Consider the following 15,072-nt stretch of genomic DNA (forward strand, 5'->3'; position numbering starts at 1 on the left):
AATTCCCCACATTGAACCCTCTGACTCAGCATCAAAGCCATGTGCCTGGTCCATCTCCCTATCACTTTGCTCTGTGAGTGTAGATTTGAGCCCCACAGGGATATTTTCTAATGCTGGAGTACTTCTTGTTTTGAATAAATGGGCATTGGGTCAGAAGGAGCATTAGTTGTATTGCCTGGTTACTAAGGATTTAGGATGATGGAGTTCAGTGCCTGGTGTAGGTCAAGGGCCTGGCACCATGGCAGGAAGGTCCGGGAGCCACACTAAGTGCTGTGCTTCGCCACCATTGATTCCTGTCCTCAGAACAGTACATGAAGCAGTACTATCATACAGACAGGGAAGCTGGGCACCAATACCAAGGACACACAGAGGTGAGTGGGGGCTATGATCTGAACTCAAGCTGCACACATTTGTTTGATCGGGACTGGACCGAATCCTGAGGATTCAAGAGAAGCAAGACTCCATTGTTCATCATTAAGTTTTAGGGAAATGCAGCAAGACTGGTACTCTGCTATAGTCTCTGGAGGTGAGGCCTACCTCTGTATGACACAAGAACTGCTGACAAGCGAACATAGAATCTCGGCTTCTCAAACATCAGACTTCTCCATTCTCCCACAGTGGCTTTTCACGGCTACTATGATTTTATTTCAATTGACATTATTATTATATGACCTTTGCTTAAGGTTTATTGTCATGCATGCTTCAAGTTTAGAATGCTTATGCTTAAAGTTTCTTCATACTACTCTAAAGGGTTTTCTTACTATTTTTATATTTATATTGATCACCAATAGCAAGGAAAACCCCCAGAATTTTCAGAGCAACTGCTCATTTTTGTAAATACGAGTTTTACTGAAATGAAATCAAACGCAACCGTGACTCATTCATGCTGCAGGATAATTGTAATGAATACCCCAAAGCCTTGCATAATCTAAAATATTAACTGTCTGGCCATTTTGTGCTGGTACAGGGATCTTGATCTAACGACCTCACTCTCTTCCCTTGGCTTTTTCACTCAAGGCTGCTGTTCTAACATTTGAGCCACACCTCCACATCCTGTCTAGACATTTAAGAAAAAGTTTGCCAAGTTCCCAAGTAAGTCAGTCCTATCTAAGTATCAGAGAAGATCAGAGACCTATTAATTAGGGATGTCGTGGCCTCCATGTGATTTTCTTACTGGTAATAAAATGTCTAAATGAGTATTTGAAAAGAGAGTTTTATCACAAGATGGCTTGCTGCCGTTCTGTGCCAAGTTCAATATGGTCTAAGATTATGTTCCATATTACTGTGTACAGAGTCTGTGGTCAGGAGAATATGCCAGGAAAATAGTAGTTTTACATATAAAATCAAATCACATAGACAGGTAGGGGAATATTCCAGGAAACTTGTAGATGTACATATAAAATCAAATTATATATTCTTAATTTGGGAGCACATATGGGTAAAGATGCTGAAAAAAAACCACTAAATTTACAGGCAAGAACATCATCATTAGAGAAGCAAAGTTCACATGAAAGAATTCTAGGAATTGGACTTAAGATCCCTGCATATAACCCAGCAGCGTGGATGTAGGCAGGTCACTTGACCTCTTTGAATCTCAGAAAACTGGGACTCACACCACCCTGCTTGTCCTATCTGTTACTCTAGATGACCCCAAGTCTTGAGAGATTTATGCCCTGATAGAACATTTTGTGATTGTATCTCTCAGAGTATCATTGCTGTCTTCCCTGGCTTTCTTTTCACATGGCTGACTACTGAAGCAGTCCTGGTAAAAGAAGCCAAAGGGTGGATCATATTCAGTTGGGAGGAAAGAGACCACAGAATGGTAGGAAAGGCAGGAGTCCTGAGGAGAGAGGGAATGGACCCGAATAAGCCAAGAAGTAGGGCTGTTGGGATGGAGGAGACTTGGCCTCCATTGTGGGGTGGCAGGTGTAGCCTTCACTGGGGAACCTTGGACGCCTCACCTCTAGCTGATGGATGCAGGAAGAAGCCAGGTGTCCTTTCTGACACCCTAGTTCAGTTTTCCCCCTGGAGTTGGATTCCATGATACCAGGATCCTCTCCCGTTCTCTGATTACACAGGTCTCGTCAATGCTGGGCAAAGGAGCCAATGATCTCCTAGTTTACAGTAGCCAAGTGAGATGGATATTTTAGAACCTGTGCTCCCACGTGTTGTTTTTAATGGCTTGACATAATATTTGGGGCTGCCCCTCTCCCCTGTGACGTTACACAGGATCCTAAGTGAACACAGGCACCCTCCTTTACTTTTCTCTTCAAGCACCATGAAGACTAGAGTTATTCTAGTAACACAAAACGATGCCAGCAGCCACGGCAGCACAGTAACCACCAGAGAAGGAGCCAAGGGAACAGTGTGGTTGCTTAGTGCCTACTATGTGCCAAATGCAGTATTCAACATGTTATCCTTATGAGGTCCAAACCACAGCGTACACCAGCGAGATTGCTGGGATAAACCCCATGCTACAAGGTAGCTCATTCCACTCGAAGCAAAATGAGGCAACTGGCAACTGGCAGCTAGATCACTGGGCCAGGTTTGAACCAGTTCAGGCTAACTTCAAAGCCCTTCGTTCTTTTCCTCTTGTTCTGTATTGTTTCATAATGGGAATTCCTTTTTCTAAGGTAAGACTACACTACACTATACTGTACTGTACTATACTGTACTGTACTGTATTGTACTGTATTGTACTGTGTGCCCCCTGTCCAGGAGACAGGCAGCAGGGGAGAAACACATTAGTAAGGCTGAAGGAATTTCAATACTTCCTTTGCAGTCTGAGTGTTAATGGGCCGCAAACCCCATGGTAGTGCTGACATGACTGGGCTGATGATATTCTAACAGAATTAGTGTTTGTATCTCTTGGGCATTAATATTAATATTAATACTAATTAACATTAATGAAGGCATTAATATTTGGCAAGTGCAAAGGAGTAGAAGATTCTATTTTCCAACTTCTAGGACATTTTGGGTATACAAATATAAAGTTTCCAGCCTTTTGATTACTCTTAGGGGAATTTGTGTGTCATGAATCACAAGAAGAAGGTGAGGGTGAATGGCACATCTCTGCTGGGCAGAGTAAAACGATCATGGCGAAGCTCAGAAAGGTCGTAAGACGCTGAGCTGTAACAAGGGAACAAATGAAGAAATAAACTAAAATTAGAAAGACATTATATGTCCTGATGATGATTTTTATGTAATTTCCCAAGTACACCGGGCAACTTACAGCATGAATACCCTTGTTATTAAGCCAGTAAAATCCAGAAGTGAGCCAATGAGCACATCAATATAAGCTGTTCACTGGCAAAGGTGCTTTTAACTGAGGTTAAGTATCTTTAGTCCAGGAAGTTTGTTTTCATGTAGGTTTAACACTGCTGGAGGATGAGACAAGCCCCGAGCAACAAAGCTGGCTGGTGAAAACAGCTAAGTGTCTGTACAAAGCACATTCACTCCACTGAACCCACCCATGGGGACATTCATGTTAGAAGTATAAATCGGAATTTAGAGACTTTATAAGAAGCTGTTTTTAAGCTCAACACGCCCCAAATGAGAAGGTGTCAACGAGCGCTTAGGGACTCCTAAATTCAGAGATTATTCAATTGCTCTGTTCTCCAAATAGGAAACTGTCATAGAACAAAAAAATGCCTCCATATAAACATTAAACAGCAATCTCAAACAAAATCGAAGACATGCTTTATCCACACTCCAGATCATGGGCCACAAAAGCATAACCTCAAAAAGCAATACCTAGAGATTCCCTCTGTCAATCAATGATGAGTGGTTTTCAAAAAAAAAAAAAAGAATAGCAGAACAAGGGTGGGTAATTTCTACAGTGTCTTTGTTCCAGACATAGGGTGAGAGGTTCCCACTCTGGAAGCCAGAGGCTCATGGGAACCTTGTCAAATATCAGAACACTCAGATTCCACTACTAATCTTACAATACCAAGTCATGATTCTGACCTGGGTTCTGGACCTCTGGACCTATCTCAGGGCTTTCTTTTGTCATTGAGCAACCTGATAGCCAAGGTTCAGAGAAGGTGAGCTCCAAACCCAGCATCTTTCCACCTGTCCTTGTCTTTCTTAGCTAGGGTTTTTGCCTCTCATAGTCACACAAAGGTGGCTGCTACACTCAATCTTATTTGACTGGGTCTAATGTCTTTAGGGGAAGGGAACTGGAAAGAGGAAGCAGTTTGTGGAAATGCTGTTGTCTAAACAGGATTAAAAGCATCAGTTCTCATGTCAGACCTGTGCTGTTAGTTGATACTAATGTTCCTCTCATCCAGGTAGAAAAAAAAAACAGTCCAAAGAAGTTGAAAAACTTGTTCTGGGGCTCTAAGAAGTGACTGGATAGCTCAGAATTATTTTATGTCTGATAATTTTTTGGAAAGTAAAGCCAGGGAAGACCTGAGTTTGAATGTCCTTTTTTTTTTTTTAATGGCCATATAAAGCAGTATAGAGGTTCCTCAAAAGATTCCACATAGAGTTCCCCTATGACCCAGCAATCCCACTTTTGGGCATTTACCTGAACCATCACAAACAAGGCTATATTAAAGCTACCAGCACAACTATGTTTATCGCAGCATTATTCACTATATCTAAGATATGGAACCAACCCAGATGCCCCTCAGTAGATGAATGGATCAAGAAAATGTGGCATATTTATACAATGGAATTCTATGTTTCCATCAGAAAGAATGACATAACCCCATTTGTAAGGAAATGGAAAGACTTAGAAAAAATTATATTAAGTGAAGTGAGCCAGGCCCAAAGAAACATAGGTCCCATGGTTTCCCTTATTTGCAATAAGTAGTATAAGTCTAGGACAAGCAGAAAAGATCAAAAGCTATGTACATATGACCATATAAGATTATAAATGAAATGAACCCCAAGATAGGGACACAAGTGTTTTATTTTCTTGCTTACTATTGTTTTTAATGTATTTAACATGTACTATGTGGGTTTTTTTTGTTTCTTTTGTATGTTCTTCCCCCATGGTATAACCCCTGTTTTTACTGTATTTGATTTTGGTGCCCTGCATTTTATATATACATTTTTCTAATTTGGGGAAGGGAAATAACAAAATGCTGAAATAAGGATATAGGTTGACTGATTGTAACAGTGAGATGTACAAGACACTATGTTAAAAATGAACTTTACCCCTGCTTTCACTATATTTGATGTCAGTATAACTTGAGGAGGAGATGGGGAAAAACCAGTTGTTTAAAGATACAGGTGGACCTGTTGCAACAATGAGAAGTACAAGTTGTCATGTCCAAAACGAGCTTTACAATGTCGGTGCGGGGGGGGGGGAGAGGGGAAGGAGAAGGATTGGGAATGGGGGGGAGGGGGGAGGCTGGGAAGGGATGTGAAGGGTAAACAAAAGGAGGAGGCTGCAATGCTTGGTAAGAAATGTACGCATTATCCTGCCCATGTAATTGTAACCCCTCTGTACAGTATCTTCACAAATAAAATAAAAAATAAAAAAAAACCAGTTGACAATTGGAGCCAGATTACAAAAAAAAAATGAACTTTATAACTTGGGGGAAGGGAGGGAGAACTTGGGGAAGAGGGGAGGGAAAGAAAGACAAAGGAAGGGGTAAAAATGCTCGATAGGAAATGTACTCATTACCTTACTCATGTAACTGTAACCCCTCTGTATAGTATTTTTACAATAAAAAACCATAAGAAATGGCCATATAACCCAGACATAGTGACACATGCCTGTAATCCCAACACTTGGGAGGTTGAAGTAAGAGCACTGTGAGTTCCAGGCCAGCCTGGTCGGTGTGGCAAGATCCTATCTCAAGAAAACAAAAAAGAGAAAGAAAAAGAGAGGAAGAGAAGAGAAGGAAAGGAAAAGATAAAAGGAAATATTATTTTTTAAATGGCCACTTAACCACTTGAGCAATCTAACTTCAGTGAGCAAAGTCTTGTGCCAAGTTCTTGAAGACAAGGCGAGGTAGACATGATCCTTGCCTTTGAAGGATGTATAGTATTTGATCTTAGCCAAAAGGCAGAGAAATTATATTTAAGGAGTTTACAAATAACCTAGGGAGACTTACTGGTGTGTGATGAATGACACTACAGTACTATAGGCTTGTCTCAAAGCCTTGTGGGAACATGGGGGAAATAAGCTACGCATGTCTTGGATTGGGAACTGAGGCTTCAAAGAGGACTGGACATCTCACTAGGCACTGGAGTTGAGATGCAGGGGGAGGAAATGGGTTCCAACTTATGTGTGAGATTCACCAGTCAGTGTGGGGAAAGCTTGGTGTCTACTGATAGGAGGTAAACCCAGGATAAGATGGCAGAGCAACCTATGTAGCCTACATGGGCTCTGGGTGACCCATTGAAAGGCGAAAGAAGGTGAAATAATAGGATAGTGGGTCAAACTCAGTCCTTTGCCCATTTTAAGACAGTGAAATCTAACTGGTCAGTCAATCTATTTCCCACATTTGCTTTTGTGTTATGATGTCAGAGATCACATGGTCCACAAAGCCAAAAACATGTTCAATACTGTCAGAGCCATTTTAAAGGGCCAGCCCTTCAAACAAACAAACAAAAAACAACCCCACAGGTTGCTACTCTTGGCTTGAGGCCTTGCTCTATTCTCTAGCTGGCTGTGTATTGATCACTAACTAGGGCCACTTTCCCCTTAGCCTCTAGGCAACACCTAAACCTCCTTACATACCATGGACAATTAACTATGACAGGAGCTCATCTGGACTTCTCTTTCACAGTCCCAAATGTGATGCCTTCCTCACCTCCCCTATGTCTCTCTTTCCTTAGTTTTGTTTTGATTTGGGGCTTTGCCAGGACCTTCCTTTGCTGGCATTGTTACAAGCACCATGGGTTATGCTATTGTTACAAACTTATCACTCAACTTAAGAGTTGTTTGGTTTTTCTTCTCTGCTTCTTCATATGTTTTTGTACCACTTTTAGCATGTTGCTGAAAGTCATTTTTTTTCCACCTTCAACTTTCATACCCTGACTGAACTCAGCAACAAAAAGGTTTCTTGGGCTTTGCTAACCCCTGGGTAAAGTCTATGGTCTATCCACTCACATTTACACAGACAGAAAAGCATAGAATTAACAATACTTTTCTAGTTGGCTACATTAAAGGATTTCTTTTACTAGTAAGTCCCCTTACACATTTAAAATCAAATTTGATCTATAAGAATTAAATTTGCTCATGATTTTCTAGGGAATACATCTCTAATTTAGAGCAAGGAGTGCAGTTATTGTTTTATTAACCACTGGCAATAAAATAGAGTAGGAAAAGTAATTCAGGGTTTTAAAAGCTGCCTTTTATGGCATGCAGCATTTCAGTTGGAATCTAGACTTTATAATCACTTGTTCTAAACTCTAGCAATGCCCCTTTATGGACTGTGTTATCCTGAGGAAGGTAAATCTCAATTTCTACATTTGCCAAGAACAGAGGAAGGGGTTGAGAGGTTGGGGGTGAAGAATCTTTCTCCTTGGGATATGTTGAAGGTCAACACAATAAGAATTAAAAGCAGTCACTACAGAGGTAGCACTGGTAACTCACACTCATAGTCCTAGCTAGTCAGGAAGTTGAGGTCTGAGGATCAAGGTTAGGAGCCAGACATGGCAGGCCAATCTTCAATAATCTATCGCCTATTGATCAGCAAAAAGCCACATCCTTGCCTTGCCTCTTACTTTTCTGGTTCCCCTGTGTGTTGTGAGGGTGGGGTGGGGGATAAATGACACTTCCTGGACCACATGCTTTGGGTGGGTTCAACCTTAATGATGCATGGTACACACCTAGCCCATGCCAATATTCCATCCCTAGACAAAGCAGTGTGAGCCAAGTTAGGCCAATGAGAATCCATTTCTCAGTTTTGATGGAATGATCAGAATCTAAGCACCTGTTTTTTGTTTTTTTTTGCTGAGTAGACCTTGAGTTGTTACTGGCTGCCATCTTGGTCAGGCACAGGAAAAGCTGTCCTAAGAAGGAAGTCAAATACAGTAACAAATAACAATGAGAGATGAAGAGAAATGTCCCCCTGAAAACAAACATGTGCCTTTGGGTCTAGCTCTGTTACTATGGACTTTTCAGTTATACACTGCCATTGTTTTTGAACCTTCAGTCACTTTCAGCTGGGGTTGATATACGAATGAACTGACAAGTGCTATGGCTGGAATTGAGTGTAAACTTTGCTAACTTTGCTTGTTCAGGGAAAGCAGTGTGAGAAGAAGCAGCATACCTGAATTGGAGACTTAGTTCTGTCATTAGCCAGTAAGGGATTGCTGGCCCAGCAGGTTCATCTTTCTGGGTGCTGGTGTTGCATATCAAATGAGAGGTGATTGAAACCCATCTCCAAGATCTTTTTTCAGGCCTAACATTCCACGAGCAGCTTGGATTCCTTTCAGTTGCATCTGCCTGGGTAGAATCAGTTACTGCTTCTCACTTGCCTGCTTCTTTCTGTTTCCATTTTTAAAAAACTGTTCTATTAGACTCAATTCCTACACTGTAAGTGTTTATTTCCCCCTTCAATTTCCTTTTAAGAAAAACATATTTGTTTTTATGTACTCGGATATAATGATCCCATTTTCTTCATATTTCTGTATTTTTAAATCTAATTAAGGTGATAAGTTCCTTGTGGGTTGAAGCTAGAGTTTTCCTGTGTGTGTAAACATTATTATTATTTCTTTTAATTGCCAACCAGGCTGCCAGTTTTTATAGAGAGGCAGGATATGGGCTTTAAGTAATGTAAGCAGGAAATGGGTTTTCGGCCCACACAAAAATAAATGCAAAAGTACTGATTTTCTCTTCGTTGACATCTGGCTTACTCATTTATAATTTCACTGTGAACTGAAATTCCCCCACAGCAATGCAGTGTGCCATCCACATGTACAGACTATCAGACCAAAATGGAGCTGTAGCTGATCATCCGGGGAGGACCACATGTGTAAATAATCTGGTGGTTTCAGGTCACAAAGCTCCACACATCAAGGGTTGGATTTAGGCCCTGAGATAATTGAATATTAGCTTCCTAGTTCCACATTTATCGATTACAAGTAATTGACTAACTCGAAAGTTTGGAGAGATCAAATTCCGTTGAGGGAATTGTGGTCAAGTGCCCATAATCTGCAGTTAGAATTGTCTAGAAGGGAAAGGTCCATGTCAGGATACTTCCCTAGCTGACAGGTAACCTAGTCCATTCTCATTCATGGACAAGTATTCCCAACTCCAGAGGCATTAATGTATACATCTCAGCAAATTTAACCAAATGACCTGGAGGCAGGGGGTTCATAAGAGGTTGTTTTTGACATTTAATGATGTCATCAGATAAGGCTTGTTTTCTATCTTTCTACTTTTCCATCCACTGTGTCTGCCTGGTGTTATAGCTGACTTCCCCTGGGATCAAAGGACAACTACTAGGGGTACTCCTGCCTATTTGCACCTCTGTTCACATGCATTGGAAAGACGGCTACCTCTGTACCTCTGTTCTAAGCATAGTTTGAATCACCACGTATTAGACTGGCCTAGGTTATCTACTCATACAGAGAAATGATCACTGTGTCCAGGACAGAGAACAGATTGAATAGTATGAGCTGACTGACTCAACACAAGCTCTGGAGTGCGGAAAGCCAAGGGGTGTAAAAACAAATGAAAAGCTGAGCAAACATAGTTAAGGAGAGGTTAAGGGACTCTTAAAGAACAGCTAGGAAAGATGGCTACATTAAGACATAGCCTCTGGATCCTTAAATAGCAAGCCCAGCAGGCCAACCATCCACAGCTGAGAAGTCAGTGCAATGGCTTGTCCTCTTCCCTCAGTCTTCTTCCCAGACTGCAATGTTCAGCTCTAAAATCCAGGAACCTTTGATTCATGATATAAATGCCTAAACTCATTGTAGCCAGGATTGCCTGGCTCTGCCCATGCTGGTGAAGAATTAGCCATGTCTCTGGCATCTTCAGGGTCCCTGTCTAGCACCTCACCTAGTGGCTCACATATGCTGTGGGCTTTCCCTGAGCTCCCAAGTGACAGGATGAGTGAAAACAGGGGTAATCCCATTAGTTTTCCACCTGCATGCAGCCGCAGGATTTCTCACTCATGTTTTCTTCACTAAACATTCCACCTGTCTCTTTTCTATTCCTTACATGAAAGAAGCCAAGAGAATAAAAGTCACACACACACACACACACACACACACACACACACATTGTGGTGCATATATTCTGTCTACATTATGCATGTGTATTTCAGGTCCCCATGATCAGATGTTAATGGACCAATCACTGGTTTTTAATTTATTAAAACGTTCCCTTGTCCCTTAATAAAATGTACTATTATGTAGAATCAGTTACTTGGATGAAAAATGATAAATGAAGTTGCAAAAATACGAAGCTTCCAAATTTCAAAATGGTTCTTCTAAAATAAAAGTCATGGCTAGATGCGAATATCTCACGCCTGTAATCCTAGCGACTCGGGAGGCTGAGATCTGAGGACTGAGGTTCAAAGCCAGCCCAGGATGAGAGTCTGTGAGATTCTTAACTCCAATTAACCAGCAAAGAGCCAGAAGAAGAGACCTGACTCAAGTGGTAGTGTACCAGTCTTGAGTAAAAAAGCTCAAGGACAGGTGCTGAGTTCAAGCTGCAGTACTGGCAGATAATAAAATAAAAATAAATTAAACAAAAGATAGATGATTCCTCCAATTTAAAAAAAGGAGGAAGGAAAACTAGTACTTCTGTTTTAGTTCTGTTTTTTGTCTCATTTTTATCCTCTGTGATGAAGATGCTTATTCCTACTGTTGAGATGGTCGCAAGTGGCTGTGTAATGGGTCTGAGTTACTAGGACTCTGGGGCACACAGTGAATCAATAACTAGTTGGGATACAAATCACCATCCACAACATCAAACTGCCACATCAAACCAACTGCCACTCAAGTTTTATTGGAAATCCTCCCAGATCATTTCATGTGTGTGCCACCTCTGTTTGCACCCACCCTTCACAGTACGTCTTTAGTGAAGGTCTGATTCTTCACACGCTGATATCCTTCAGGATTTGATTTTGGAAGCTGAGCAAATATATTTATAGATAAGGCAAACAGGGATTTTTTTTTCTTTTCACATTCCACTTACATTCTTTGGACATTCCCACTTCAAAGCACTTCTGGAGTCGACAGTACTGGCATCGGTTCCTGGTGACTTTATTAATAACACAGTTCTTATCTCGGTGACAAGTGTAAATCATGTTCTTCTGAATACTTCTGCGGAAAAAGCCCTGCAAGCAAACAAGAATATGAGCAAGTTAAGTAAAACAACAGAGCTTCGTGAGAAATCAAAAACAGCCTTTTTGAGGATGCTTGCTTTTAGAGTTAACAAAGAAGGGAAGGCAGAAACATTAACTTATTAAAACCTAAAATCCTTGTGAAATATTAATAGAGCTCCCTTTGTGGCATACCCTGGAGCCCCTTTAAATCAAAACTAGATATGACTATTACTGTCTGGTTAAAGGACAATGTATACCATTGGGAAACACCAGGTAGAACAGGGATCCTTCCAAATAGGCTAGGCCTAACCAACAATTTGGCTAGCAAGAACAATTTCTGGTGAATCCACTACCAAGAAACTCAATGAAACATTGCATCAAAAAGAAATTATTTGGAAGTGGCGCTGTGGCTCAAGTGGTAGAGTGCTAGCCTTGAGCTAAAGAGCTGAGGGATACCACCCAGGCTCAGAATTCAAGCCCCACAACAGACAAGGAGAAAAAGAAAAAAAGGATTCAAAAAGAAATTATTTGTTTTGCACAATTATTGGAGCTTTCCAAGGAATCATCTCCACGTTCCTTGACATACTTAGCTCCCATCATAACCTCTGAAATATAGTTTAATCCAAAAAGTGTAAACATTTATCCAATGCTGGGGGGGGGGGATTGGTCCCAGGCTGACAACAAAGCAGAAAAATAAGTATCTTGCCATTTAATGGCATTTCAGAGTTTCACTATCCAATGAGATAGCCAGTAGTCACATGAAGCTTTTGAAGTTAAAAAAAAATCAATGAGGGGCTGGGAAGTTGGCTCAGTGGCAGAGCACTTGCCTTGCATGCATGAGGCCCTGGGTTCGATTCCTCAGCACCACATAAGCAAAAAGAAAAAAGCCGGAAGTGGCGCTGTGGCTCAAGTGGTAGAGCGCTAGCCTTGAGCTGAAGAGCTGAGGGACAGCGCCCAGGCCCAGAGTTCAGGCCCTACAACCGGACCAAAAAAAAAAAAAAAAAAAAAAAATCAATGAAAACCCAAATGAAATGATTCATTTCCTTGGTTACAGTATCCCCATTTCAAATACTCAACAGGCACATGTAGCCAGTGGCCACTCTCCTGGACAGCTCACATGTGGAATATTTTCTTTGGTGCAGAAAGTTCTACTAAGCAGCACTATCACACAGCACTGTCTGAGAAGCCCACCTGTGGGTCATCTGACAATCTTGGAGAATGTGACATTGACTCACTCTTTACTTACTCTTTATTCAGACTCTAGAAATATTGTAGAATACTGGTCAATTATTTGAATTTTCTTTGTCTAGTGGTAGGTAAAAAGATTATTTTATTGCCTTGTAGAACATTAACTACCTTTGCATTTAACTTTGCAATCTTATTCTAGCTTTCTTGTTTCCTTTTACTCTATGTATCTATCTATGTATCATCTATGAATCTACCTATACATCTATATATCCTTAAATTTTCCATCTAGCTTATATAAATCTATCTACTTTATTATTTCTCTCTCTCTCTCTCTCTGTCTATCTTACATCACCCATAAATCAGCTTTGTCATCTACTATTTCCTACATTAATGAGTTAAAGTTTGACATATACTTGCTGGATACTTTTTTTATCTTTTTACACTTTTTGACAAAAGAAATGATTTATGCTGATTTTTGTAAAGTAAATCAAACTTTAGACTCCCAAAGCAAGGGTCCTCAGTATTTTCTTTACCCACTTGTTTCTACCGTACAGTTTTACAGTCAACAGATAATTGAGTGAAGCTTGTTGAACCCCAAAGGAATAAATAGTAAAGGGTAAAGGACATATCTGCTCCTTTGTTCTTTTTAATGTCCCTCTCAGAAACCTCTCTGTTTCTCTGAGCAAGGTCTTGCATCTGATGAGTTGTGATATAACTTACGCCTACACAGAAAAAAGTCTCTTGAATATAGGAGACACACAACTGAAAGTATTGAGCAGAGAATTAGTCTCCCCAGCTTAGTGGGGAGCCTACAGGCTTTCCCTGTAGTACATCAACACTGTAGGAGCCAGGACTAACAGTATTCAAAGCCCCAGCACATAAACCAAGAAAGCTCTTTTAAGGCACATTGTTTAGGATGCTTATGTGGGCACCCTAGGCTTCTAGTGTCTAAATAAACATATTTTTACTGGCATCATTCAACAGTAAGTGCCTGGAAATCTGGTTTAAGGTTGCAATTTTTGTCACATATTTTACACACACACACACACACACTCACACACACACACACACACACACACACACACACACTTTCCAGGAAATACCATTGAATTTTATACCTCTGGAGCTATAAATATGCTCAGAATTGAAAAAAAACAGGTTATAAGCACCATGAAACCTAAACAGTGCATGTGCAAAATGGTCACCTTAACACACATCCTTCTCAGCAAAGAGGTCCTATAGGCCACGTTCCTCCTCCAGATGTGCACACTTGATTTACAGAAGCATGCAGTGTTTCTCTGCCAAGAAGCTCAGACATGATGGAAAATCATGTTTTCTGTGCATGTGAAAGTGAGGCTTGGACAAAGGTGACCCCTGTGTTTATTAAAAAGTGAATATTCAATTCAGCAGATTCTTAGAGAGAGACCATAGAGCTGAGAGAGAAAAAAAAACAGCAACTAGCTCATGATGCTCAGATAAAAGAAGAGAGAGAAGGAAAGGACTTCATAGGTCACTAATTACCCAGCCAGGGTAGTTGAGTAACAATGATGGCAGAAACTAAATAGGACTTCTTGGTTTTCTAAATCAGATTTCTGGCTGGGTTTCAGGAGAAGGTCTAAGTTTCAGTAAATCATTTCCACCAAGGTAGAATACTTGCTGACTAAAATACATACTGGGAGGTATTTTTATACCCGGGGTTGGGTAAACAGAAATGCCCTCTGAGCCTTACAGGTTGGCGTCATATGAATCCTCTTCCTCCTCCTCCTCCTCTTTGCCACTGTGACTCATTACATAAACTGTTTTTCCATCTGCTTCGAGAATCCTGTATGTATGGGGGTAGGGGGTGAGAGAGGAGGTAGGTATAGGAATATCCCCATTCCAGTTAAATTGTATTTAATATTTAATTGAATTAAGTAGTTTAATGAAGTTAAATTTTATTTACTATTGCTTTACTATTTTTTAGATAGGGCTACTCATCCCTTTACTTTTAACATTGTTTAACATGGAAACCTTGAATTTCTGGCTAAATTGGAAAGCCTGCAAGGGCCATAAACAGAAGAAAATCAAGTAACAGAAGGCTCACAAGTGATTTCCCTCTCAGTGTATAGGAGATCCACAGAAGGTATGGAGTCGCAGGTGCTCTCACGGCTTGTTGAAATGAGAGCTAAGCAAATATAGGAGACCCACCCATGCTGACTTGAGAATTTCTCTTTGAGGAATTCTGAGAAGACAGGCCTGTTTCTCACATGTGACTCAGTCATGTAAAGCTTCAGATGTGACTGACCTGGAATTGGGGACCTCATCTGTTGAGAAACATGAATCCATGTCTTGTCTATAACACCAAGCTTGACAAGTACATGCCAAAGGAGGGCAGATTCTGACATATATGGATGGACAGAAAGAGGACCTCAAAGCGTGAGCGTGCAAAGAGGAAGGAGTTGGTCCCATTGGAGGAACGAATTTAAGGCAAAGGAAGGGTCAGCCCTGGCTTGAGTGAGGGTGAATCCCTGAGAGGCAGCCTCCTCAATACCCACTGCCAGGCCTGAAGACAGTGACAGCTAAACCATAGATTTTAAAAAGTCCTTTCCATCTGTGAATTTCTGGGATTCCCAATGTGCCAACATACCAGGGAGGCGTGAGT

The 15,072-nt window shown here is 40.9% G+C and overlaps 1 protein-coding gene across 2 annotated transcripts in view; it reads right to left on the reverse strand.

The window, feature by feature from the left end:
• Rarb (retinoic acid receptor, beta) overlaps positions 1 to 15,072 on the reverse strand; it is a 146,454-nt gene that overhangs the window by 62,582 nt on the left and 68,800 nt on the right. For both annotated transcript variants that reach the window (XM_013010454.1, XM_013010455.1), the window contains one exon: positions 11,114 to 11,255. In XM_013010454.1, the coding sequence (XP_012865908.1) occupies positions 11,114 to 11,255 (142 nt within the window). The remainder of the gene's footprint in view (positions 1 to 11,113; positions 11,256 to 15,072) is intronic.

The sequence above is a fragment of the Dipodomys ordii genome, unplaced genomic scaffold, assembly GCF_000151885.1.
Source record: "Dipodomys ordii isolate 6190 unplaced genomic scaffold, Dord_2.0 Scaffold12, whole genome shotgun sequence".
Lineage (NCBI taxonomy): Eukaryota > Metazoa > Chordata > Mammalia > Rodentia > Heteromyidae > Dipodomys > Dipodomys ordii.